The sequence below is a fragment of the Mus caroli genome, unplaced genomic scaffold (assembly GCF_978045245.1).
Source record: "Mus caroli unplaced genomic scaffold, Mus_caroli_1 scaffold_17, whole genome shotgun sequence".
Lineage (NCBI taxonomy): Eukaryota > Metazoa > Chordata > Mammalia > Rodentia > Muridae > Mus > Mus caroli.
This window is the reverse complement of record NW_028227272.1, coordinates 19,435,334-19,460,369: the sequence shown is the minus strand read 5'-3', so window position 1 is coordinate 19,460,369 and position 25,036 is coordinate 19,435,334. Positions and strand designations below refer to the sequence as shown.

Here is a 25,036-nt window from a genome sequence, read left to right as displayed (position 1 = left end):
AATAGCACAAGGGAAATGGCCCTAGAAGAGTGTGTGTGTGTGGCAGGTACTGCAACTAATTATGCAAAGGACGAGAACCAGTTCCAGGTCAGTGAGAGATCAAAGTTGAGTTTGGAATGGCATCATTGGCCTTAGCTGAAACAGCAGTCAGGAAAAGGATTTCAACTAAGAGGGATGCCAGAGAGGCTTCGAGCTTGAGCTCTTCTGCCAGGAACTAGTAAGTGCTGAGCACCACAGAGGGAGCACCACATGCCTGAGAGCAGAGGTGGGGCTTGGCTGAGCTGCCTGGCCGCAGCATGCCTGCACATATTCCCATAGGACTCCATATCCATCACAGAAGGACTCTCCACACCCTGCTTGTTGTTGTCCTGTCCATCACAGCCCAAGAACAGAACTAGCCTAGATGCCCACCAGCAAAAGAATGGATAATGAAAATGTGGCCTATATGAGCAATAGAATTCTATTAGGCTGTAAAGAAAAATGACATTATGAAATCTATAGGAAAATAGATGAACCTGGAAAATATTTTATTATGTGAGGTGAATCAGACTCAGAAAGACAAAAAAATAATAATATTATACATTCTCTCTCCTCCTCAATCCCAAACTTACAATGTTTCTGTGTATGAAATGAGGGACTATGAGATTGGTTATAGACTATGAAACCAGATCAGAGATCTTAAGAGGGGAACAAGAAGTGTTAAGAAAGCCAGGTGTGGTGGCGCACGCCTTTGATCCCAGCACTTGGGAGGCAGAGGAAGGCAGATTTCTGAGTTCAAGGCCAGCCTGGTCTACAAAGTGAGTTCCAGGACAGCCAGGGCTATACAGAGAAACCCTGTCTCAAAAAAAAAAAAAAAACAAAAAACAAAAAACAAAAACCCAAAAAAACAAAAAAAAAACCGAAGAAGAAGAAGAAGTGTTGAGAAAGCAAAGTAAAAGGTCTCACATGACATCATGGGAGCAGAGAGGAGAGGAGAGATCACACCAAGAAGGATGGGGGATGAGTGGGAAGAGAGAGAAAGAAAGAACAATAAAAACCAGTTTTGTTTGAAAAAAAAAAAAAAAAAAAAACAGATGTGGTGGTGCACGCCTTTAATCCCAGCACTCCGAAGGCAGAGGTGGGCAGATCTCTGAGTTTGAGACCAGTCTGGTCTACAGAATGAATTCCAGGACAGCCAGGGCTACATAGTGAACCCTGTGTCAAATAAAAGAAAAGAAAATGTCATAATGAAACCTAATTCTTTATATGCTAATTACAAGTAATCAATAAAAGATAAATTTACTCAGACAGGTCCAGCCCACTGTTTTTCTCCCTGGTGGGCATCTTGTGTCTACTCTGGGGGACTTCACACTGGTTGCTTGCCATGGATCTTCTTAAGAGACCTTCTGGATTTGTTGGTTTTATTTGGTTTTTGTTGTTTGTTTGTTTCCACCATATTCTATAAGCTATATGTATAAGCTAACCTTTTTGTTATGTTTTATTTTTTGAGACAGGGTCTCTCCCTACCTAGCCCTAGCTGCCCTGGAACTTACTATGTAGACCAGGCTGGCCTTGAACTCACAGAGATCTGCTCCATCTACTTCCCAAGTGCTGGAATCAAAGGTGTGAGCCACCACAGCCAGCCCCTAAATTTTCATTTTAATTCCTGCTTTCTCAGAAGCATTTCATCCTGATAGTTTCTGCCCGGTACGATCTCAAAACTGTAGTTTAAACTGGTACTTGTCAGTTTAAATGGTGCAAAAAGATAATGCAAACAAGCTTTGGAAATAAAAGAATGAACAGCAAGGCCATTAGCAGAGATTCAGTTGAATCAAAATAGGGAACGAGAGGTATCAAAATAAAATCACTATGTGGGAATTAGCCTCAAGAAGAGAGGGTAAAATGCTTCAGAGAGCTGGGTTGAGGATGCTCACAAAGGAGCAGATAACTATGCTTAGGACCTCTGAGGAAGCAATTTCTCAGGCAAGAGGCAGGAACCCAAACAGAATGGAGTTCAGAGGGAAAGGAAGGCCAGTGCGGGTTCTTTGCAGAAATGAAAGGTGACGAGAGGAAGGGTTTCCTTAGGACAAAGTTCTCTCTCTTTTTTTTTTTTTTTAAAGATTTATTTATTTATTATATGTAAGTACACTGTAGCTGTCTTCAGACATTCCAGAAGAGGGCGCCAGATCTCGTTGCGGATGGTTGTGAGCCACCATGTGGTTGCTGGGATTTGAACTCTGGACCTTCGGAAGAGCAGTCGGGTGCTCTTACCCACTGAGCCATCTCACCAGCCCCAGGACAAAGTTCTTGCTGGTAGAAGACAATCAAGTGATAGAAGATGCCATCAGTGACAATGACGACAGAAGCAAGGTCACAGAGGACGGTGACACCTAGAAAGGAGAGGAAATTATGCTGGGTCCTGGGAAGGAGCAGAGGATGCAAACAGATGGGTGGTCTGGGGTAATGATACTGTAGATATAGAGCCAGACGTGAAGTTGTGTCTGATGGTGTTTTGCTGGGGCAGACACATGAAGGAGAGTGTTTTCCTGAATCGGACACAGGTGAAAGGATGTTCTGCTGAAGCAAGCACGTGAAAGGACAGGTGAAGGATTCTTCACTAATGACACGCATGTATTGGTCCTCCTTACACTGTATAGTTGAGCTGCATTTGTCAGGACTCCATGGACAGAAATGCACCAAGAAACTTCTGGTGGTGTGCTGGCAGCTCTGGTGGATTGGCAGAGTGATGTCAGCTGAGACAAGATAGGTGGTGAGGCAAGTCACATGGAGGACACATGATGTTTGAGGGAGTATAAATAGGACTCAACAGACACTGATGGAGGCTGAGTTTGGCTTGCTTACATAGCTAAACTCTTCTTGGTCTTAAGGCTTTGCTGATTTCCTGACAACACAGATGAGATTTACTCCAAAGAGCCATTTCTAAACAGGTCCACCTCCCCCACTTTCCCTTTCTTTTCCACCACCTCTGGTGGGTGGTGAGCTAGAAGGGAGGTTAAAGCATTTTAAAACCACCATTAAAAGTAGGCTTTGAAAAAATTAAAGCTACAGAGACAGACAGAGAGTGCAGCCAAGACTCAGAGACTCGGGACAGAAAAGGGACACAGAGAGCCTAATAGCTGTCACAATAAATACCAACCAACCATGTGCTGCATTCTTTTAATCTGGACTAAGCAGAGATCACTTGTGAGTTTCCAACGGAGCCCAGGCCTAACTCTGCACATGCAAGTCTGCCCCTGATTCTGGGAAAGCTTACTGAATCCCTAGAACATGAAAGCGGTTAAATGCTATCAGCATTTTCCAGACAGCACCAAGTAGGTTTCCAACGCAGGATTCTATTCTCCTGGCTGTTATTATGCACAGCAGCCAGCACAGCAGCTCTTGGGGCAGCACTTCTTCAAACGGTTTCCAGAGGCTTCCGTGATTTGATGACACCCCAACCAACGCCATGAAAGCACAAGCCAGTGATGACTCATAGCAAACTGGTGTTGTTATTGTTGGTGAGTGTTTGCTGAAGGCGTGGATGCTCAAAGCCTGGAACCAGGTGCCAGGCGTTCTGAGAGAGACAACAGGGACAGGGTCTGGTTTCTGCCTGTCCTTAGCTTCCTGCTTTCCTCCATGCCTAAAGCCTTCACGATGACGTGTTTGGGGTCACTGCTGAGCCAGACACACACAATTGCTTTTCATCTCGGGATCTGTCTAGAGAAAATGAGAATTATAAAAGCATTTCAGGATTGAGCCTGGCCTTTACTCCCCAATCTCTCCTACTTTCTGAGACCTGACCTCAAGAATCAGAAAAACATCCCAATAAGCACTAAAGAACCTTTCATTCCTTCCTGCTCTCTACAGCATCCTTCTTCATCTTAACCAGAATTTTCAAACACTGACTGAATCCTTGGTCCATAGGCCTTCACATGTGCCTGGACAAAGGCAGATCCCTAGAGCTCACTATTTATGAACACTACCTTTTGTTAATCCTTTGAGAATTTCATACTTATGTCTTATATGTTTTGATTATACCCCCACCCCTACTCCTCCCACTAACTCCTCTGAGATCCTCTGTTGTGGATAGCCTTGGGATTGCTTGTATTTTGATGCTTATTCCACTCTCCTGGGAGGGGCTGTAAATGAGGAATGAGTCATATACTCAGGTGACTTCTTGTGAGCCATCCCTTAATGAATAAAGGAGCCAATCACTGGGTGAGTAGGCGGGACTTCCAGGTTGGATGGAGGAAGAGAGGAAGCAGGAGAGAGTTATGTGCTTTTTGGACAGGGCAAGAGGTAGCTACTAGTGTCTCCTGGTTTATATGGAGAATCCTGAGGATTTAAATTTAATATGGTTTACAAGATTAGGATTCTAGTTGTTATACCCAGCGATTGAGTTACCACTGTTTCTGAACTAAGTTTGTGTGACATTTTCCTTCATGTGGTGGTTCAACTGGGTTCAAGAGAGAAAGGTACAGCAGGAAAGCATGGTTTTGCCAGATGTGCACCATAAAAGCCATGGGGGTTTTGAAGCATGAGGCTAGCATGGTAGCGACCCGCCAGTGGAAACTTAGTGAGCTGGGTGGAGAGATTTTGGAGCTCTGAGTCAGAGAGTCTCCACGAGGTAAGAACTGGCTGATGAGACAGCTGGGATCGAGAGTAGCTGGGTGTAGGGTAGGAACTTGCCATTCCTTTTAAAATTTCCAGAAACAATTCTCCCCTACTCCTCCCACCAACTCCTCTGAGATCCACCCCTACTTCTCCCAACCCTTTGCAACATAGTGTTCTCTTGTTTGCAGCATTGTGTTCTTGTTTGCAAGGTAGTGTTCTCTTGTTTGATGACCCACTAAGTCCTGCTTGTGCTGCCCATATACTCATGGGTGGAGGACCATTCACCGAAGCATAGGAGACCTACTGGGGACCATACCTTTAACGAAAACTGATTCTTACTCCCCACCAGGCTAATGGCTATCCATATCTCCTTAGCTAGGGGTGAGGACACATGAGCCCATCTCCTCGGTTCTGTAAGGTTAACTGGCTTGATCCTGTGTGGGTCTTGAGCAGGCAACCAACACTCCTGAGTTAGTGACTCGTGTAATGTCTGGAGAGCAATGCTTTACTCTAGTGCACCCCAACATCTGACTCTTACATGCTATCTTCTTTCACAGTAGTCCCTGAGCCTCAGGGAGGATATCACCCCCACCTTTAATCCAAATTTATACTGAAGCATTCCCTATTACAAACCCTACTCTGCTCCTGTGTCTGAGCCACCATGTTTTCTCCTTCTGTGTCCCACCCCTGTTTCCTGTTCCTCAGACTCTCTGTCTCCTTTTGGTCTTTTCATTCCTGCCCCTACCAACTGCTTCACTTCTGCTGCTCCCACTTGACCTGCCTCACCAGCCATTACCCTGCCCTTTCCTTGCACAGCCTCTCCCTTCCCGCTATTGACTTCTCTCTTCTTGCCCTTCTCAGCCCATTAGCTATGATGTCTTCAAGCTGTTCATGAGGGCATACCTGGAGGTGGACCTTCCTCAGCCACTGAGCACACACCTCTTCCTGGCCTTCAGCCAGAAGCCCAGACAAGAGACACCTGACCATCCAAAGGAGGGGGCCAGCAGTAGTGAGCCCAATGTCTCAGGTACAAGGTCCAGCTTTCCCAAAGATGGGAGGATACTGAGTAGCTATAGCCACTGGCAACGGGCATCGGCCGCACACTAAAGGGGCACCTGAGCATAGTAACCTCCTTAAGGAGGAAGCAGAAGGAAGACTAAGGGGTAGGGACTCTTCTCTTTCTAGACTCTCACTGGAACTTGTGTCTGTTGAGCCCTTCAACAAGAAGAGTAAAGAGGAGGCAATTCTGCCACCCAGGGTCAGAGAGTGGAATGGGGCAAGAGGAGCCACAAACTAACATGTGGCAGGAAAATAAGAGCCTTTCAAGAAGGCTTCGGTCTATGGCTAGAGCACATTTGGCACATGTCCCAGACAGGACTAATCAGGGACTGTCAGAGGAGACAAAGTCATGGCCAGGGTCTTACTGGAGTTTCAGAGACCATGAGCCAAGATGACAATAATCCTGGGCTGCAGTACACCCTACACAAACCAGAGCCCACGGGAAGGCTCCCTAGACGCCCCTCTAAGAGTCTGGGGGCGGGGCATGGACTGGCCTTGACTCTTCTTTTTGTTCCCTAGATTATAATTCGGATAATGCTGCCAAAGCAGATGAGGCCTGTGCTCCAGACACTGGTAAGACACTGGGACATGAGATGTGGGGGAGGAGGAGGGCTACATGTCCTGCTTCTTTCTATCCATATAATTGGGGGAGTCTATGGCTCAGTAGAGGTTCTTATCTCCCTTGTCCTGGAACAAAGCAGGTCAAGACATGGGGCAAGTTGCCAGATGTTTATCCTGGACAAGTTGCTTGCTAAGGGGGAGGGGAGCCTTCTCCAGAGGCCTGGGAGAGGGAGTGTGTTCGCCAACATCTTGTTCTCGGGCATAAGCATGCACGATTCTGTCCTCTACCCGTGGATGGCTGGAGAAGGTAGGGTAGGTGTGTAAGGGTATGTCCTGACTGAACAACAAAAATGTAATGGGGGACTGGAGGGATGCTCCAACAGTTAAGAGCACTGGCTGCTCCTGCTAAGGACCCTCATTAGAATCCGAGCCCCGGCATGGCAGCTCACAATGGTCTGGAATTTTCTGGTTGCCTTGTCTTGCCTCCATAGGCAGGCACCAGGCATGCGTGCAGGGAAAAAAAAAAAAACATAAAATTAAGTTAAATTTTAATTTAAGAAAAAGGAATGTGCCTGTCATTTTTTAACAAGTTAGAGGGTTTTTAATAATTGCCCAAAGGAACCAGCAAACGTTGGTTTTGATGAACTGTTTGCTAGATACTCGCTTATTTCCTTTTCCTCTGAGCTTCACATGTATGATGCTTCACACAGCAGAGCCAAAAAGACTTGTGGGGCTGGGGGGATTCAATCCAGACTTGTATAACCTCAAATCCCTGATCTCTGACCTGCACACAGTGAGGAAGCGAGATGCAAACCATGTGACTTGCTCTATGCAAAGGTGCCAAGTTCACGGTGGAGCTGGTGTAGTACCCATGGTCCATTGACCCGACTCTGATGCAGCAGATCTGGGATCTTCCCTGACACGTTTATAAACGAGACGCCACTTCCCTGGGCTCTGTCTGGACAGACCCGGGTACTGGAAAGAGCAGTGCTCACCTTCCTTAACATCTGCTCTCATGTCCGGTAAAGATGCCTTGCTGGCTCCCCACCTAAACTGGATCAGGCAATAGAATGTATTAGTTAAGGATCTGGACCTCATTCCCAGTTCCGTCACCACCTACAGCAGAGAGCTGTGGGCGTGTTTGGGCAATGTCTGTGTTTGGCTGTCCCCCTCTGTAGAACAGGATGATAACAAGCATTGTTACGCAAGTTGAGTGAGTTAGCAGGTGTCTAAAGGCTTAGAACAGTTCCTGGCCCCACAGTAAATGCTCAATAATATTAACAATTAAAGCAGTGATTCTCAACCTTCCTAATGCCACCACCCCTTAGTAACAGTTCCTCATGTTGTGGTGACACCCCCTACACACACACTATAAAATCAGTTTCATTGCTGCTTCAAAAATGCAATTTTGCTACTGTTATGAATTGTAATGTAAATATTATATTCTCCAATGGTCTTAGTGAGTGGTCCCTGTGAAAGGGCCGCTCCATCCTCAAAGGGGTCCTGACCCACATGTTGAGACTCACTGCTCTAGGTGAACATTCTATGCTTCAGCCAGACTTTCCGTGAGTCTGAAGCCTCAGTCTCCTGCTGGGCCAGCTTGGCGTTCATTCTAATGGACTTGTAGATTCTGCACTTAGCTCTTGGAGTTTCAAATACAAAGACTCCAGGTCAGACCTCGTTTACCCCACGGGAGCTTGTTGAAACAATTTATACACAGAGAAAGGTGAGTCCCAGCTCTTGGGATGAACGCTGAGGAGAGAGGATGTGGTTCCATTATATTTTTCAATTATTTGTCAGACAAAGTAGGCAAGAATTACCACCACTGGATGAGAACAGGAACACATTCAGCAGAGACCTAGGATGAGAGCCCCTTCCAGTGGACACTAGCTACAGCCCTGATCATTCTCTTTTCTGGTCCCAAGAGGGAAACTAGAAGCATTATAAAGCTTTTGGTGTTTGGCAGAAGGACTGGTAAGTTAGTTTGGGTTTGTTGTTGATGGTTTTAAATTCACTGTGGAGCCAGATGCTGTAGTCCCAACTTTTCAGGAGGCAGAGGTGAGAGAATCATGTGAGCCCCTGAGTTCAAGACCAGACCAGGCAACAAGGAGGCTCCACCTAAAAAGAAGAGGGAAGGAGTACAGAGATGGCTCAGCATTTAAGAGCTCCTCTAGAGGAACTAAGTTCACTTTCACCACCCACATCAGGTGGCTATACGTAGGCTCCAGGGGATCCGAAGCCAGAATGGGCATACAGGCTCACGAGCACATATCCACGTGCAGACATGCACTCTATACATAATTTAAAATAATATGCAAATTCTTTAAGAGGCAGGGGAGAGAGAGAACTGGAAAGAGACAGAAGGAGAGTATGGGAGACTGGGATGAGGGAGAAGAGAAAAGTGACATTATACATGGGAGGCAGAGCATGCTTCAGAAATGGAAGGCTGTCAAGGCGGGCTGTAGAGCTCAGAATCCGGGTCTTCCGGATGCCTTTGGTGACAACTGTAGAGCAAGATTCTTCAAGGTTGTCAGCTCACTCACTCCCGACAGCGCTGTATCAGCTCTACTAGCCCAGGGTAGATCTCACTCTCCTGGTGGACAATGAATTCAAGGCATAGGTAGATAAGTCTTACATCTCATAGGTCATATAATGGAGCAAGTTCTGACAGGAAAAATTCTCCCGGCAGGAAAGAGGGCAAGGCTTTGAGATTTTTAAACTCCCAGCAAGGAAGCATGCAGCCCCAGGTGTTTGGAACTTCCAAAGGAGCCTTCAGGTTGCATTCCATGCCTTAAGGCTCAAAATAACGTTAGAGGCTCATGGAAGGATTTCACGGAGGGGAGGTTACTGACTGTATTGGAGGTCACGTGACAGTGCTGGAGCTGGACATGGCCCTGCTCATTCGCAACAGCTCTATTATTCTGTGTCTCAAAAAGAAACTTCCATAGACTTCCTTCTAGAGACTTGATTTGTCAAGTACCAGTTCACCTGCTTACAGTAAAGAAAAACACCAGGCTCTCCAGGTTAAATCACGAAAAGGCAATTATCTAATTTGGGGCCTAGGGAGATATTTAAACTTTTTCTTTTTTTCTTTTTCTTTTCTTTTCTTTTCTTTTTTTAAACTGGAGATTTGAAGAAGAATCCATGTTCTGCTAGGTCACCATCAATAGATGGCTTAATGAATGTCCCTGTTTACCAAAAATAAGGCTTGGGACCAGGTAGATGCTTCATAGAAAGCCCCTTCCTACAAGAGCCAATCTGTGGCTCCACAATCTGGCCAGCTCTGGGAAGCCCTAGGCTTTTCCTATTGTTCAAGTAGAAGTCTATAGACACTAGGTTCTGATTGACATGGCCTCCACCAATCATGCCACTTTCTACACTCGGCTATAGCACAGCCCACTGACATGGCCTCCACCAATCACAGCATTTTCTACACTTAGATGTAGCACAGCCCATCTCAGCTCCCTCTTCCCAGAATAGGGCAGAGAAAATGTCTTTCACATTATGCAAGTATTGACTCAAAGCCCCCCAGAGTCACCATCATCGTGTCACCTCAGGAGATGAAAAGGAAGAATTTTGGTCCTTGGGGTTTTATTGGATTTCTTAATCCGTTGAGATTTTTCACCAATGCACAATATTGAATATCTAAAAGAAATTCCTTATTTTTTTTGTTTTGTTTTGCTTTGTTTTCCCAGTTATAAAAGCACTATACTCACACTGTAGACAACTTGAAGGCTAACCTTCAAATCCCCCCTCAAAAAAGAGAGAAACAATAAGCCACAAAGATAACAAAGATTGGTGGTCACCATATATAATTTTGAACTTAGATTTGTTATTTTCATTTAACATTATAGTTACAAATATCCCTGTCATTCAAGGCTCGGGGTAAGCCCCAGTTGTAATGCAATGACCTCTTTTAATAGGTTTAAACAAAAGCAGGTTGAGTCTGGAGAGAAAGTCTACCTGAGAAAGTCACACACCATTTAGTGCAAACCCAGTGCTAGGGTCCCAAAACTCTCTTCTCTGCCACAGCTGGAAGTCAACCAGTACCACACAGACTGTGACCAAAAACAGAACAGACAGGTCCCTCCAATGAAGGGGCTTACAAGAGGGTGCTGGGTGACAGAGCTGGAGTGGTGTAGAAGAGGCCGTTTGTCTCAGTCACTATCAGGTGACTGGAGGTTTGGGTATTTCACATGTGGACCTCGAGAGCTTGTTTGGAGGTTCCATGGAGTGGGGGGTGGGACCAAGTCCTCCTTCAATCAGGGAAGGTCATCCTGTTCCCTGAATGCATGGCTTCGGGAGGGACACACATGGTGCGGTGAGGGAGGAAGGGGACACCCTCTTAGCCAGCCAGATCAGCCAAATCAACCCTGGGAGTTAATGGGGTGGCAGATGTCACAGCCTGAAGTCCCCACATGTGAAAACATGAGAAGGAGAGACACTAATGGGATGATCTGGGTCAAGCCTCCTGGATCAGAGCATCCCCATGCAAGAGTAAACTAAACCTTGTTAGGAACGAGAGCTGTGCGTCACAACCCACCCAGAACTCTACTGATCCAACCATCTTCAGGGGAAAAAAAATCATAGTCACGTCCTTACATAGATAGCTCTGAACTGTCGTCGGCGTAAAAGGGTGAGATCAGAACTCTAGAGTGTGCATGCATCCACAGAAGCCAGTTGCACACCAAGAGAACGAACATGTCCACCATCTATGAGCAACTTCTTGACGAGTCCTTTCTCCAGCCCTGCCCCTCCCCATGCAGCCTGTGATCTACCTCTGTCACTATGAATATCACTGGGCCATCTGGCCATGCTCTGTTCCCTTTCTTAGCTCTTCTTTTGTTGGACATAGTCATTTTGATATTTAATCATTTGTGTATATTAATAGTCAACATATTTGGGTCATTCATTAGTATTCCAGTATATAGTTTCCATAATTATTTCACTTGTTGGGACAGGCGCATTTGGTTAGTTTCCAGTATGAGATTATTACAAATGTTGCTGTAAATATTCTTTCATAAGCCTTTTTAGGGAGAATCTTTGCTCCCCTTGGGGAAACACCTTGGAACGGAATGCTGGGTATAATGTACCAGGCACTCTGCATTTCAGTTTATAGGAAACTAGACATTGTTAGAGTTAACATTGTGCAGCCTTTGCATCTGTGTCATGAAGAATATTGAAGTCTACCCTCTTCTCTTGTGACATCTTTGATTGGGGCCTTGACGCAACGCTGCTCTTTTAAAATAGCTTGGGTAGGATTCTACTTTTTTAAAGATATTTATTTGTTTGTTTATGAGTACTCTATCTGCATATAAACCTGCATGCCAGAAGAGGGCACCAGGTCCTGTTATAGATAGTTATGAGCCACCATGTGGTTACTGAAAATTAAACTCTCCTAGTAACATATGGATTCCCTGGGCTTCTACCCATTGATGAAGCTGAGCAACAGTCCTGACCTTTTTGTCAGAGTTTGTCCCTCTAATCCTGCATCTTCCGCTACCCACATCCTAACCAAACTGCCCAAATCCCCACCCACCCACCCTGGGCTCCCCTACCCACATCCTAACCATTACCCGGCCTCAGGCAGTTTCCTCACCAGGGAGGAAGAATCTCCACTGAGCTGAAGAAGTGAAGGTGGCTGCCCTGGTTATAAAGGAGCTTTCTACAGGTCTCTGGGTTAGTGTCTGTGTGGCTCCCTGGACTCCAGTCTGACTTGGAAACACTCTGGGCTCCCAGGCTCCCATCTCCTCCTTAACTCTCCTTGAATGCCAGGATCTGCTCGAGCCTCCTCCCTCCATACAACATGGAAAGTTCTTCCAAATACTAAGACGTGGCAGTCCCAAAGGGCATCTTGCCTCTCATGTCTCTTCCATTTTCTCAAGGGCCCTACTTGAAAGACAATGTCCTCTTAAACATTTGCTTCTACACTTGTTGAATCAGGTGGGATTGCACATCTGGTCCACGAGACTCTGTGCTGGAGAAAACGTGGAAGCTGTTGATGGTGTTTTAATGGATGACTAATCTGAGAACACGGCAGTAATCCAGGGCCCTGGGGATTCCCCATGCTGCCATTTATCTTCCACATCACTGTTAAGACTTTCCATATATAGCATTTCTTCCAGAAATGACTTGATAGTTTGGTTGTATTAGTAATCTCATCTCAGTCTCCCTACCTCACTACTTCTGTTACCTCATCCAAGTATCTTATCCAATAGAAAATTACCTGTAGGTCCCAACACTGGGAGTAACTGGGACCAATGGGACTCAGGAAGACAGGAACTCCACCAGACCAGTGGCATGGGTTCTTTTCAGTCTGTCTGGGCCGATGCCCTGAGCAGACCCTGGGCACAAACTCCACAGCCAGCCCCACAACACCCAGAGGCAGCTCTACTCCCAAGCACTCTAACATGCCCAGGATCATAGGATCACAGGATCACAGAACCTTGGTCACACCAGGATCTCAGGGTCCCAAAGGGAGCTTGACACACCCAGGATGTCAGGATCACAGGATCCCAGAATCACAGGATCACAGAGACAGCTTGACTTTGGGGAGTTATTACACAATCAGGATCACAGGAAGGACAAGCTCCAGTCAGACATAGCCAGGGCAGGTGGTACTAGAGATAACCAGATGGTGAGAGGCAAGTGTAAGAACATAAGCAACAGAAACCAAGGTTACTTGGCATCATCAGAACCCAATTCTCCCATCATAGCAAGTCCTGGATACCCCAACACACCGGAAAAGCAAGATTCAAATCTAAAATCACTTCTCATGATGATGGTAGAGGACTTTAAGAAGGACATAAATAACTACCTTAAAGAAATACAGAAGCCGGGCAGTCCCAGCACTTGGGAGGCAGTGGCAGGCAGATTTCTGAGTTTGAGGCCAGCCTGGTCTACAAAGTGAGTTCCAGGACAGCCAGGGCTACACAGAGAAACCCCGTCTCGAAAAACAAAAAACAAACAAAACCAAAACCAAAACAAAACAAAACAAAAAAAGAAATACAGGAGAACACAGGTAAACAGCTAGAAGCCCTTAAAAAGGAAACACAAAAATCCCTTAAAGAATTACAGGAAAACACAATCAAACAAGCGAAGGAAAGGAACAAGACCATCCAGGATCTAAAAATGGAACTAGAAACAATAAAGAAATCACAAAGGGAGACAACCCTGGAGTTAGAAAGCCTAGGAAAGAGATCAGGAGTCATAGATGCAAGCATCACCAACAGAATACAAGAGATAGAAGAGAGAATCCCAGGTGCAGAGATACCAGCGAAAACATTGATACAACAGTGAAAGAAAATGCATAATGCAAAAAGCTCCTAACCCAGAACATCCAGGAAATCCAGGACACAATGAGAAGACCAAACCTAAGGATAATAGGTATAGAAGAGAGCAAAGATTCCCAACTTAAAGGGCCAGTAAATATTTTAAACAAAATTATAGAAGAAAATTTCCCTAACCTAAAGAAAGAGGTGCCTATGAACATACAAGAAGCCTAAAGAACTCCAAATAGACTGGACCAGAAAAGAAATTCCTCCTGTTACATAATAGTCAAAACCAAATTCAAAGAAAGAATATTAAAAGCAGTAAGGGAAAAAGGTCAAGTAACATATAAGGCAGGCCTATCAGAATTACACCACAAATCCAGCCCTACAAAGGATAATAGATGGAAAACACCAACACAAGGAGTGAATCTACACCCTAGAAGAAGCAAGAAAGAAATCTTTCAACAAACCCACACAAGCATAATTCCACCTCCAACAACAAAAATAACAGGAAGTAACAATCAGTTTTCCTTAATATCTCTTAATATGAAAATTAATATTACCAACATATCTTAATAGATTAAAACTCAAAAATATGAAAAATTAGAAATTGTTGGCTGTCATCCAGTGGTCTCTCAATTTGGTAATGGGAGAAATAGGACCAATATTGTACAACCCATATATACTTTTTGCTTGTTTGTACGTGACAGGGTCTTGCTGTGTGCCACAAAATGGTCTTGAAATCCTGCTTCTCCTATCTCAGCCTCTCTATTGGTAGGATTGTTTATTTGATGTTTTTACACTATACTATGGTTTTCAGAACAGCTTACTTATTTCAAAATTATTTACACAGCCAAAAGAAGCGTAGACAATTAATTTGGGAGGTGGCTTGTAAGAGAACAGCAAAAAGAAACTGAATGCTTTGCTTGATATTTATAATTATTGTATCAATTTTGAAGAAGAGAACTTTATAAGTTACTCTTATTCTGAGATGAATGCTTTTCAAAATCATCACAGCCAAGGAAACAGAATCTTACCTTCATCTAATGTCTGTGCCACCCTCCAAGCAGAACCATTCTTCACTGAAACAGTTGATGAATGGCTTCATGGCTAGACCATCTCAATACTCACACCCTTTCTTAAACAAATGTTATCTGTTCCCTGTTGGCTGAGAATGAAGACAATCACTCAAATCAAATAGCTTTGACCATAGCAGGAAATATGTATTCAAAAATCATGCCTACAATTCATTCCTTGGCGCAGAAGAACTGTCAACTCTTAGCTTAGCTACTATAGAGGTAAAAATCCTTTGGTGATGTGAGGGACATTGAAGTACAGCCTTATTACAATGAACTCAAATGTCCAAAAATTGTTCTTACTTTGGGTTTGTATCACAGTATGAACCAAGATTTTAAGCTCTACTAAAAACAAAACAAACAAACAAAAAGACTTTATGTATTTATGTTCATTAAAAAAACTAATAATGATATACTATTTTAAAATATTATACAGTTAATATATTTGGAGTTATCTAAAATTTATATTGAGAAAAGCGTATGTATTTTCAGTATTGCTGTAGACAAGCATCTACATAAGACTGTTCAACTGATTGTTTTATATCAAGCAACTTTTAAAATACTCATTTTTATTGTTATAATATTTTATTAATTTTAAAGAATATGATAAAAAACAAAAGGTGTGGCAGGTATTGAAGGGGGGTCTCTGAGAGGAGTTGGGGTACAAAAGGGAAAGAAGAATGTGATGTAAATCTATTTACTTCAAATATGTTTTTAAATGTTAACAAATTCAGATAAATTGAAATTATGTAAAAAAAAAAATCAGCCAGTATTAGAGAGGTATGATAATGTACTGATAACTAGGACTTGAGTTGTATTTCCCAAAAGAAGAATAAAAAATTTACTGAGAAAAAGAAAGAAAGAAAGAGAGAGAGAGAGAGAGAGAGAGAGAGAGAGAGAGAGAAAGGAAGGGAGAAAGGGAGAAAATTACCTGCAAACCCCTGGTCCTCTGGGACTTGGGGGTGAAGCTTCCTTTCTGTATTTTGTAGGCTCCATCTTGGTCTCTTCATGGGCCCTCTTTAAGTTAGAGACCTCACATCTCCTCCACTGTTGTTATGAATGACAGCTGACTCCTTTCTTACAGCCTACAGGACTGGTAGGCCTTCTTCTCTCTCAGCTCTGTTGTCTTGAGACCAGGGCTCTCTTCCAGCATGTGGCTCTTTGGTTCTCTGAAGAGTGTGTGGTAATACTGCCTTCCCCAGCAGGCAGTGCTGCAGAGGGAGGCTTCCTCCACCTTTGTCTGTGTCATCAGCACTTACTGCCTGTTGGCCTCATGGGACCTACGTTGGTTTGCCCCATGGGCAGTACTGTCTTTATCCCACGGTCAGTTGCTTCATGTGTGTTGTACATCTTACTGGGTATGAAGAGATTTCTGGTAGACATGAAAGTAACAAAGCTGAGGGAAGAAAAGAACAAAGTACTCAGAGAACAGAATTCACATAGTGAAGTTAAACCCCCAGTGTCCTTACAGACAACGGACTTTATATTTTCTGATCTAGGGGGCAGAGTATGGGGGAAACTTTTCCTCATGGAGCATGGAGCAAGTGGCTTTCTGCATTTTCTTGGTAGTTAAAGTTTCCTAGTTTCTGAAAATGAAAAGTCAGTAGACTTTTTCTCTTGGGTGTCAATCTCTTCATTTGTCATAAGGTATATTGGTGGAAAATCATGAGATACCACATCCTTGCACGGGTCTAGAGACTGACCTACCTGGGACAGTGAAGGAATGAAAATGAAGAAATGACAGACACAGGGATGCAGAGAAGCTGGATTAGGGGTCTAGGCTGTGATGGAGAAGCCACAGCATGCCTGGAAGCTCAGCAGAGTGTTCATTCTATACACTTGAACAGGGAGGTGGGGTCATTGTATCAGATGAAAAAGGAAACAGGACTATTATATACAACTGAACAAGAGGGGCTTCACTAACTTGATAGAAGCGGTCTCTATAGAGGAGCAGTCTTCAAGCAGTTAACATGGTGGGAGGAGCTACCGAGATCATTTCCTGCACACATCATCATTCATCCATGGACCAGAGGAAGCCTTCACCTTCCCTCTGAACCTCACCTGGGGAAGGCTTTGCCACTTCCATGGGTGCGAGACATTGGTCTTTTGACATGGCTGGCTCATGTCAACAACACACATCCACTGAGACACTGTGCTCACGCAAGTCTTCCAAGGCTCCCCACTAAGAAAGGGTTTGGATGTGGTGGAAGCCCATCCAGAATGAGGTCTGCAAGTTAAGCATTTAGAGCAGTGTGGTAAATGATTTTTTCATTCACTGTGTTATTGCCAGGACTCACTGCCATCTTTCCTGGAAATTCCAAAAAATGAATAAACTTTCTGCAAGGAAATATAGTCTTAAATGAATCAAAATGAAGCTATCCCTAGAACATAACTGCAGGCTGGATTTCTCTGGCCACATTAACCAATGTCTGTTAATTCCATTCTCCAAGCCACCCATAGAACATTCTCACCTCAACCTGGAGGAGGATGGGGCCATAGGGTGGATGATTGTTACTGGCATGGAAGGTCCCTGGATGTTCCCCTTTTGTCTTTCAGAATCAAAAACAACTAAGACACAAGCACCATCTAAAGAACTAGAGGCTGCAGCCCCATGGGAAGACCCGGGTACTCTGGCTTCAAGCTCAGATGCTCCCGTGGTGTACCTGAAGGATGTCGTGTGTTACTTGTCCCTGATGGAGACCGGGCGACCTCAGGATAAGCTAGAATGTAAGTGCTCATCTAAGGCCCCGGCTTCCTCCCAGAGGAAGACCAAGGTTCTAGACAATCATGTTGTACACACTGGGGATGCATCTGGGCATGGGGAAGGTTCTCTGTCCCTTCAGTAGCAGTGGTAACAGCATATCCTAGAATCCACCCAGGACACAGTACCAGTATAGAAGTTAGACGGAAATCTGAGACCTTAGCCATTTGGAAGAAAGAGGTTGCTACCAAGGACTCTGGGTTGTTTTGTCTGGCTTCCTGGGTGTCTGTAATCAGAAAGCCTCGGCATCATCTTGATCATTCCTTATTTTAGGAAAAGATACTCAACATCTGATCTCCCCCTAAGCAAGGAACACCATAACTATAGGGTATTCCTCCTCCCATCCCTCCCTCTGCGTTCTTTCCTTTATTTTATTTTATTTTATTTTATTTTATTTTATTTTATTTCTTTAAGACAGAGTTCCTCTATATAGTCCTGGCTATCCTGGACCACACTATGTAGACCAAGCTGCCTTGAATTCCTAGATATAGGTCTGTGTCTGCCTCTGCCTCCTGAGTGCCAAAATTAAAGGCCTATGTCTGCATGCCAGGAAATGCCCCTCCCTTTCCTCTTTCCTCTTCCTTCCTTCCTTCCTTCCTTCCTTCCTTCCTTCCTTCCTTCCTTCCTTCCTTCCTTCCTTCTTTCCTTCCTTCCTTCCTTTTCTTTCTTTCCCTTGAGTTCTTATAAGCCTGTCTTGATAAGACCTATTTCCACGTCGACACTCATCCCTTACGCTCTAGCTCTTCGCTCACTAGAAGAGTTAAGCATGTTCTGTGGTGCCTCCAAGTCAGTTTCAAAACCCTCTTCAGATGCTGGGAATGATGGTGAATGCCTTTAGTGGGTCTCTGTAAACTCATGGAAAGCCTGGTCTGTGGAATGAGTTCAAGGCCAGCCAAGGCTGCACACAGAGACCCTGTCTCGAAGAAATGTAATAAATGTAAAGCAAAGCAGACGAGACCTTCAGGACACAGTAAGGGCTCAGCAGACAGAGCCTGTGGCCTTGAAGAACTATCCCAAGATGGCTCTCCTGGCCTCTGGAGCCACCAGCATGCTTTTTAAGGGCAAACGAAAGGACCTTGCTACAACCCATTCTATATTACCCTCTCTTGGGAACTTAAGTAGCAGCAAAGAAATAATTTCTGTAGCAAAAGTCAAAATTCAGTTAATAAGAATAGTCAAGAAAACTTAAACATTACCAAGAGAAGTAAGCCAAAGGTGAGCCCTGCCAAAACCAAACTGACAGCTTGCTCATTAGCTGAGCTTAAACTCTCCCATAGGCTGGGGAGGTGTTCATGATGCAAGTCGCAAGTGCTAATTTGGTGGGAATGTAGCAGATTTCTTTTCTTTTCTGGCTAAAGCTAAAAGTGAAATATCAAATTATTTCCAACCGTTAGGAGGGCTTTGAGTCTTCAGCATCATGTTTGTTGGCGATTGCCAAGGAAGGCGTGTCAGATCCTTCGCGCCAATGGTGCTCCAAGTGACTGTTTCAAACAGAAAGGAAAAAAATTCTAAGTTTTTTTTTCAATATTGAAATCCTCAGAGGTGGACAAGAGCTGAGTTCCGTTTTCAAGTGAGTGTGAGCCCCTAGCTTCCACTGTTCACACTCACTGGCGGTCACTCTTGTTCTGAGCGTTCCCTCCCACTTCTGCTTCTGATTGTTGCAAAGCAGATTCTAAGATCCCATGATTCCATCCAGAAATAGCTCAGTGTATACTTCTAAGATCACACCACTGCTCGGCTCATGTCACACCATTAGGGATCACTCAGCCACTGTCACATTTATTTATAGGTTTTCACTGTCCGGATCACTTTCCAACCGAGACCTCTGTGATTCATCATTCCTTATATCCCTTCAGTGTCTTTGAGTTTTTAATTCCCTCTCCATCTTTAGCTAGTATTTTCCCTTACAACCTTTGATGCAAATAAGGTCAATTAGTCAGCATTTCCATTGGTTTGGTTTTTTGTTTTGAGTTGTTTTTTTTCTCTCTATCAGTCTAAGTCATTCCCTCATTTTAATGATTGAAAACAAGTTAAGTGTCTCTAGATTAAGAACTAGGCATGCGGCCTTTGGATGTCATCCCTGAGAGTCCACCTGTTGTCAGTGCAAGAGCACTCCCATTGGCTGAACATCATGCATTTACTTGCTAAGTATTTTGAATCCACCTTCTCCCTTACTGTCAGTCTTATAACAACCCTGGAAGGCAGACATGGTTATCTCACTTTACCTGTGAGACAGTATGAAAAGGTTAAAAGGAGCATGCCTGAACCTGGGTCGCCTGAATCAGAACATGTCACAAAATTAGTGGTATGCTTCGACCTTCTCTAGATCATGCAGCATGTACTATGTGTCCCTGGCTAGAATATTCTGAGGAATCAGAGGGAATGGGAAGGCTGTGATGCTACTCAGGTACATAACCATGAGGTGGGGGTGGATACAAAGAGTAGGGAATTTAAAACAACTGCAGGAGAGAGGCATAGTATGGCCAGACAGCCTGTACTGAGCTGTAACGAGGATGTGGCCAGTAGGTGGTGCACATAGAGAACTGACTGTGAAGACCATAAAGAAGGTGGGTGAAAGGGAAGAAGTGCCATCTAGAGACTGCCATATCCAGGGATCCATCCCATAATCAGCTTCCAAACGCTGACACCATTGCATACACTAGCAAGATTTTGCTGAAAGGACCCAGATATAGCTGTCTCTTGTGAGACTATGCCGGGGCCTGGCAAACACAGAAGTGGATGTTCACAGTCAGCTATTGGATGGATCACAGGGCTCCCAATGGAGGAGCTAGAGAAAGTACCCAAGGAGCTGAAGGGATCCGCAACCCTATGGGTGGAACAACATTATGAACTAACCAGTACCCCGGAGCTCTTGACTCTAGCTGCATATGTATCAAAATATGGCCTAGTTGGCCATCACTGGAAAGAGAGGCCCATTGGACATGCAAACTTTATATGCCCCAGTACAGGGGAACGCCAGGGCCAAAAAAATGGGAATGGGTGGGTAGGGAAGTAGGGGGGGGTATGGGGGACTTTTGGGATAGCATTGGAAATGTAATTGAGGAAAAGATGTAATAAAAAATATTAAAAAAAAAAAAAAGGGAAGAAGTGTTTGGCTTGCTTCCTGCCCTGCTTACATTGGAGATCGCACCATCTCCACAAGTTGGGTGAATGTCCTTGTCAGCGCACACTTAGTCTTTAGTCCCAATCCTTCCCAGACCTTCCTTGTCTGCTTCACCTTCCTGAAGCTCACAAGATATTTCCAATTAGCATATGGACACTTGCTCCAAACTCCCAAACTTTTGAGACTCCGTGGCATACATGGAGAATTTCCCATCTGAGCACCTGGGCTGCATTGCAATCGAAATGGAATGCACTAAAAACATTCCATAAAGTTTCCTGAAGGCTATGCACATAAGACACATGAAAACTGTAATATTACATGTGGACTCAGGTAATGTCCCCCAAAATATCTGGGTATATATATTAAATACTCCGTAATCAAAAAATACCCCAGATCTGAAATGCTCCTGGCTCCCAGCATTTGGGATAAAGGACAATTCAACAACAATAATAATAATAATAATAATAATAATAATAATAATAAATATCCTGAGTGTCCTGTAGTTCCAGCGGCAGCAACTACCTCATGTCATCATTACTAACATTAGTTATTATTACTAGGTAATCATGACTGGGTGCATACAGCAGCACCTGCTGCCTAAGGAATACCATATGTAAATGTTCACTGTTAACAGAAAGGAAATAATCCATTAAATTCTGAGCCCTATCCATGACTATAGCTGTAGATATTAATCCTTATGCTCAAACCAATAGACATAAATTGCAGTTTCCATCTTACAAATAAGGTGATCCCAGAAAAGAGCTAACTTGTTTGACATCCCAAAGTAGCAGCATGCACCAAGATTCTAACATGCCCAACTCTGCATTCTCCCCATGTGCAGTGGCGGCAAAGGCCCCGCTGTAATTCTGGTAGTGCCTCGGCCGGACCAGCTGCCAGACATGGGTTTCAAGTTGTATCCAGGTGATGCAGAAAAATATGCATGCTCTCCAGGGTGTCTGCCACAGAGTCACTCCCCAGGAAGGCCCAAAAACCCAGGAGCCTCATTCTTCTCCCTAGCATCACCTCTTCTCTAAGGAAGTCATGTACTGAACCTTGGAGAGTAAGCTGGCGTATGCCCCACTACTGCCTGGATCTGGGCTAAAAACAGGAGTAACAGAATGTTAGCCCATGCTGGCTCCTGAAGGACCTTGGACTAACCTTCGTGTTTCTTGCAGTCATGTTTCGTCTCTATGATTCGGATGAAAATGGACTCCTGGACCAAGCGGTAAGCTTCCACTTTCAACACAGTCCTGGGATCTGAAAAAGAGTGGGAAGAGCAAGGTACAGTGAAGGAAGCATCCAAACACCCCAATTCCATCCCTACAGGAGCTGCAGCATCCTGGCTAAGGGATGCAGACCAGGAGTGGAGTCTTTGCCTGCCGCTTTCCAAAGAATCAGACTGTAGAGCATAGACTCCGTTTTCCTTCTTCTGGGCCCAGAAGCCCGGAACTACCCAATCTCAGAATAGGGCACCATTTTAGTATTTTCCTCAAATGTAACTTTCCCATCCACAGACTTCCCTTGAAATTTCCTGTTGAAACCCAGGAATCAGGAGGAGTAGGGCAGAGAAGCAACAAAACCAGGCCAAGAGGAAGGAGGTTACTGGCTTCCTATCTATCCATGCTTAGGAGCCTGGTACCCTTCAGGAAGTACCTTACCCCTTCAGGAAGGGGCAAGAACAGGACTAGGGAGAGAGAGAAAGACTAGAGAGAGAAAAGTCCATGAGCCCAGGCCTTGTGGTCATGACTGACTGCCAAGGCTTGTTATGAACAGTCAGGTCTGAGACTGAAGTGTGTATGGCTGACTGAAACCACAGAAAGAAAGGAAGGAAAAAAAGAGAAGGGAGGGAAGGAAGGAAGGAGGGAAGGAGGGAAGGATGGAAGGAGGGAAGAAAGCATGAAGGGACAGAGGGACCAAGGAAATAAGTCTACTATGCCAATGAACCATGCCATCTCTACCCTAGGACCTCCACTGGTCTCTCCAGCGCTGCCTCGGTTCTCTGGGCTGTGGTCTTTGACCAAACAAGCACTGTTTGGTCAAACATTCACTTACCGAGGGTGTACATCATGCTGGGCACTACTCTGTAGCAAGTAACAAAGTTCCATTTCCTTTCATTGTAGCCTAGGCAACACCAAACAGCATCTCAGATGCCTGTGGACTGGCGAGTGGCGGTGCACACCAGTCATCCCAGCATTCAGGAAGCTGGGGCAAGAGGATCATTAGTACCTCTCTCAAAATAGAAGGGGTAGGAAGAACTGGAAATAAAATTCGGTGACAGAGCATTTGCCCAGCTCAGGACCTCAATTCAATTTCAGCATCGCAAAACCAAAACCATACACTATAAAATAAATACATATATGTGCACACATATTGGGTAGATGTTTCCTGAGAAGAAAAATAAAGGAAGAAGGGAAGCACTGGAGGGCATCACAGCTTTCAGAAGGGTTGTCAAAGAAGGTCTCCCTGAGAAAGGGACATTGGAACAGAGACTCAGAAAAGGGGCTAATCTAGGGAAAGAGCCCTTTAGGTAGCAAACACTGTGTGCAAAGATCCTGAAGCATGCCAGGGATGCTGTAGGATTAAGGGGAAACTGGGCTGGCTAGAGAAGAAATAAAGAGCAAGGTATTGGCACGTCTCAAGGATCGCTCTAGACTATGTCAAGTAGACTATAAGAGGCGTACCAGATAGAGACCTAAGGAAATAATCAGGAGACAGAACAATGGTGATCTTACACAGGAGAGCAGTACTGCAGGTAGAAACTGGTTCAATCCAGAATATATTTTAAAGATGATGTTAGTGGACGGAAACAAGTCTCCAAAGAGGCCTGTGACTCCGCTTCGCACCTGAAGTCCCTGGCTGATGGGCTCTCAGTGACAAAGAGGCCACTCCCCCACAATAGCTGCCCTACTGCAGGGGGTGAGCTGGACAGGGCTTCCTGCCAGCTCACCAGGCTTCAGTTTGCCAGCCTAAGTTTGATTCCCTCCTTCCCCAACCCAGGAGGGAATCAGAACGAGGCTCCCCTCCCATTGTCCCTTCCCCAGCAACCCCTGGCTCCCTGCTGCCCTCCGCAGCCAACCAGAATGAAAGAAACACAAAAGTACATAGCCTTGACAGTTTAAACATTCTATCACACCTAGATAAAACCTCCTCGAAGCCCAAGTGTCCCCGTTCTCCACTGGCTCTCATGAGGCTGTTTTAAATACCCACGTTGGACAAGCTCCAGCTGGCAACATTATTACAAAAACACATCGTGCAATAGAACCTGCCCATCCATCACTTTACATAATCAGACATGGCCTGGCCAGGGTAGACACTGGGACCTACGTCTGCTTCTGTTTGCACAACCCACTAACTTTCAGTTTCTAAGTCAGATTATTGTATAGAATCCTGAACTCCAATAGACTCACAGATTTTTTCCACTGAAACGTAACACCCACTTGGTTGTACTTGGCCACTGCCCAACCCTGTAGTTTTGCTCTGGGCTACTGTTTCCCTTTGAGTAAAGTAGTATTTCTTCTTACAGGCAAGAGGACCACAAGTTTCAAGTCCAACATGAGATCGAAGAGGAAAAGAAGGACAGTGAGGGAAAGAGCAAGACAGAGAGAGACAAAGACAGAAAAAGACAGAGAGACGTAGAGACAGAACAAATTTATCTGTGTCAGGGACTTCCGAGATGACATAGGGGTTACTACTGCTCTCACAGAGGACCCAAGTTCAGTTCCTAGCATTCATGTTGGGTGGCTCACAATTACTTGTAACTGCAGCTACAGCTCTAAGAGATCTGATGTTCTTTGTTTTCCTTCCTTCCTTCCTTCCTTCCTTCCTTCCTTCCTTCCTTCCTTCCTTCCTTCCTTCCTTCCTTCCTTCCTTCCTTCCTTTCTTTCTTCCTTCCTTCCTTCCTTCCTTCCTTCCTTCCTTCCTTCCTTCCTTTCTTTCTTTCTTTCTTTCTTTTTGGCTGTTTTGTTTTGTTTTGTTTTGTTTTGTTTTTTTGAGACAGGGTTTCTCTGTGTAGCCCTGGCTGTTCTGGAACTCACTTTGTAGACCAGGCTGGCCTTGAACTCAGAAATTTGCCTGCCTCTGCCTCCCAAATGCTGGGATTAGAGGCATGCGCTACCACCGCCCAGATGAGATCTGATGTTTTTTTCTGGCCTCTGCAGGAACCTGCACTCACATGTGCACCACATACACATACATACCACAGACACACACACAAAACAATTAAATATATATTTTTTTTAAAAAATGGATGTTGAGACATGGCTTGTTTGACTTTATCCTGAATTGGACATGAAAAAATTAACACCTTGCAAACTTTCTCAGTCTGTCCACACAATCTCCTAGAACAATCTCCCTATGGACATCTTGGGTGGTACCCACATGTAAGATGCTAACTGACACCAAATGCTTCCCAGCACAGTATGTTCCCATGGGTCCCGATATGCACTAACTCACTAGCACCAGACACATCTATAAGGTTTTAGGTAGAGACAGGCATTGGCACCAGAGGAGTAACCCTTAAGGAAAATAAGTCCATATACATACACTTCCGTTCACCCAGTTCTAGGCTCAGGGTTGACTCTAATGCAAAGGA

At 44.6% G+C, this 25,036-nt stretch overlaps 1 protein-coding gene across 2 annotated transcripts in view; it reads left to right on the top strand.

The window, feature by feature from the left end:
- Positions 1-25,036, top strand: part of Dgkg (diacylglycerol kinase gamma) — a 190,404-nt gene that overhangs the window by 52,309 nt on the left and 113,059 nt on the right. For both annotated transcript variants that reach the window (XM_021184692.3, XM_021184691.3), the window contains exons 4-7: positions 5,455-5,620; positions 6,172-6,225; positions 17,117-17,287; positions 21,621-21,670. In XM_021184692.3, coding sequence (XP_021040351.1) covers positions 5,455-5,620; positions 6,172-6,225; positions 17,117-17,287; positions 21,621-21,670 — 441 coding nt within the window. The remainder of the gene's footprint in view (positions 1-5,454; positions 5,621-6,171; positions 6,226-17,116; positions 17,288-21,620; positions 21,671-25,036) is intronic.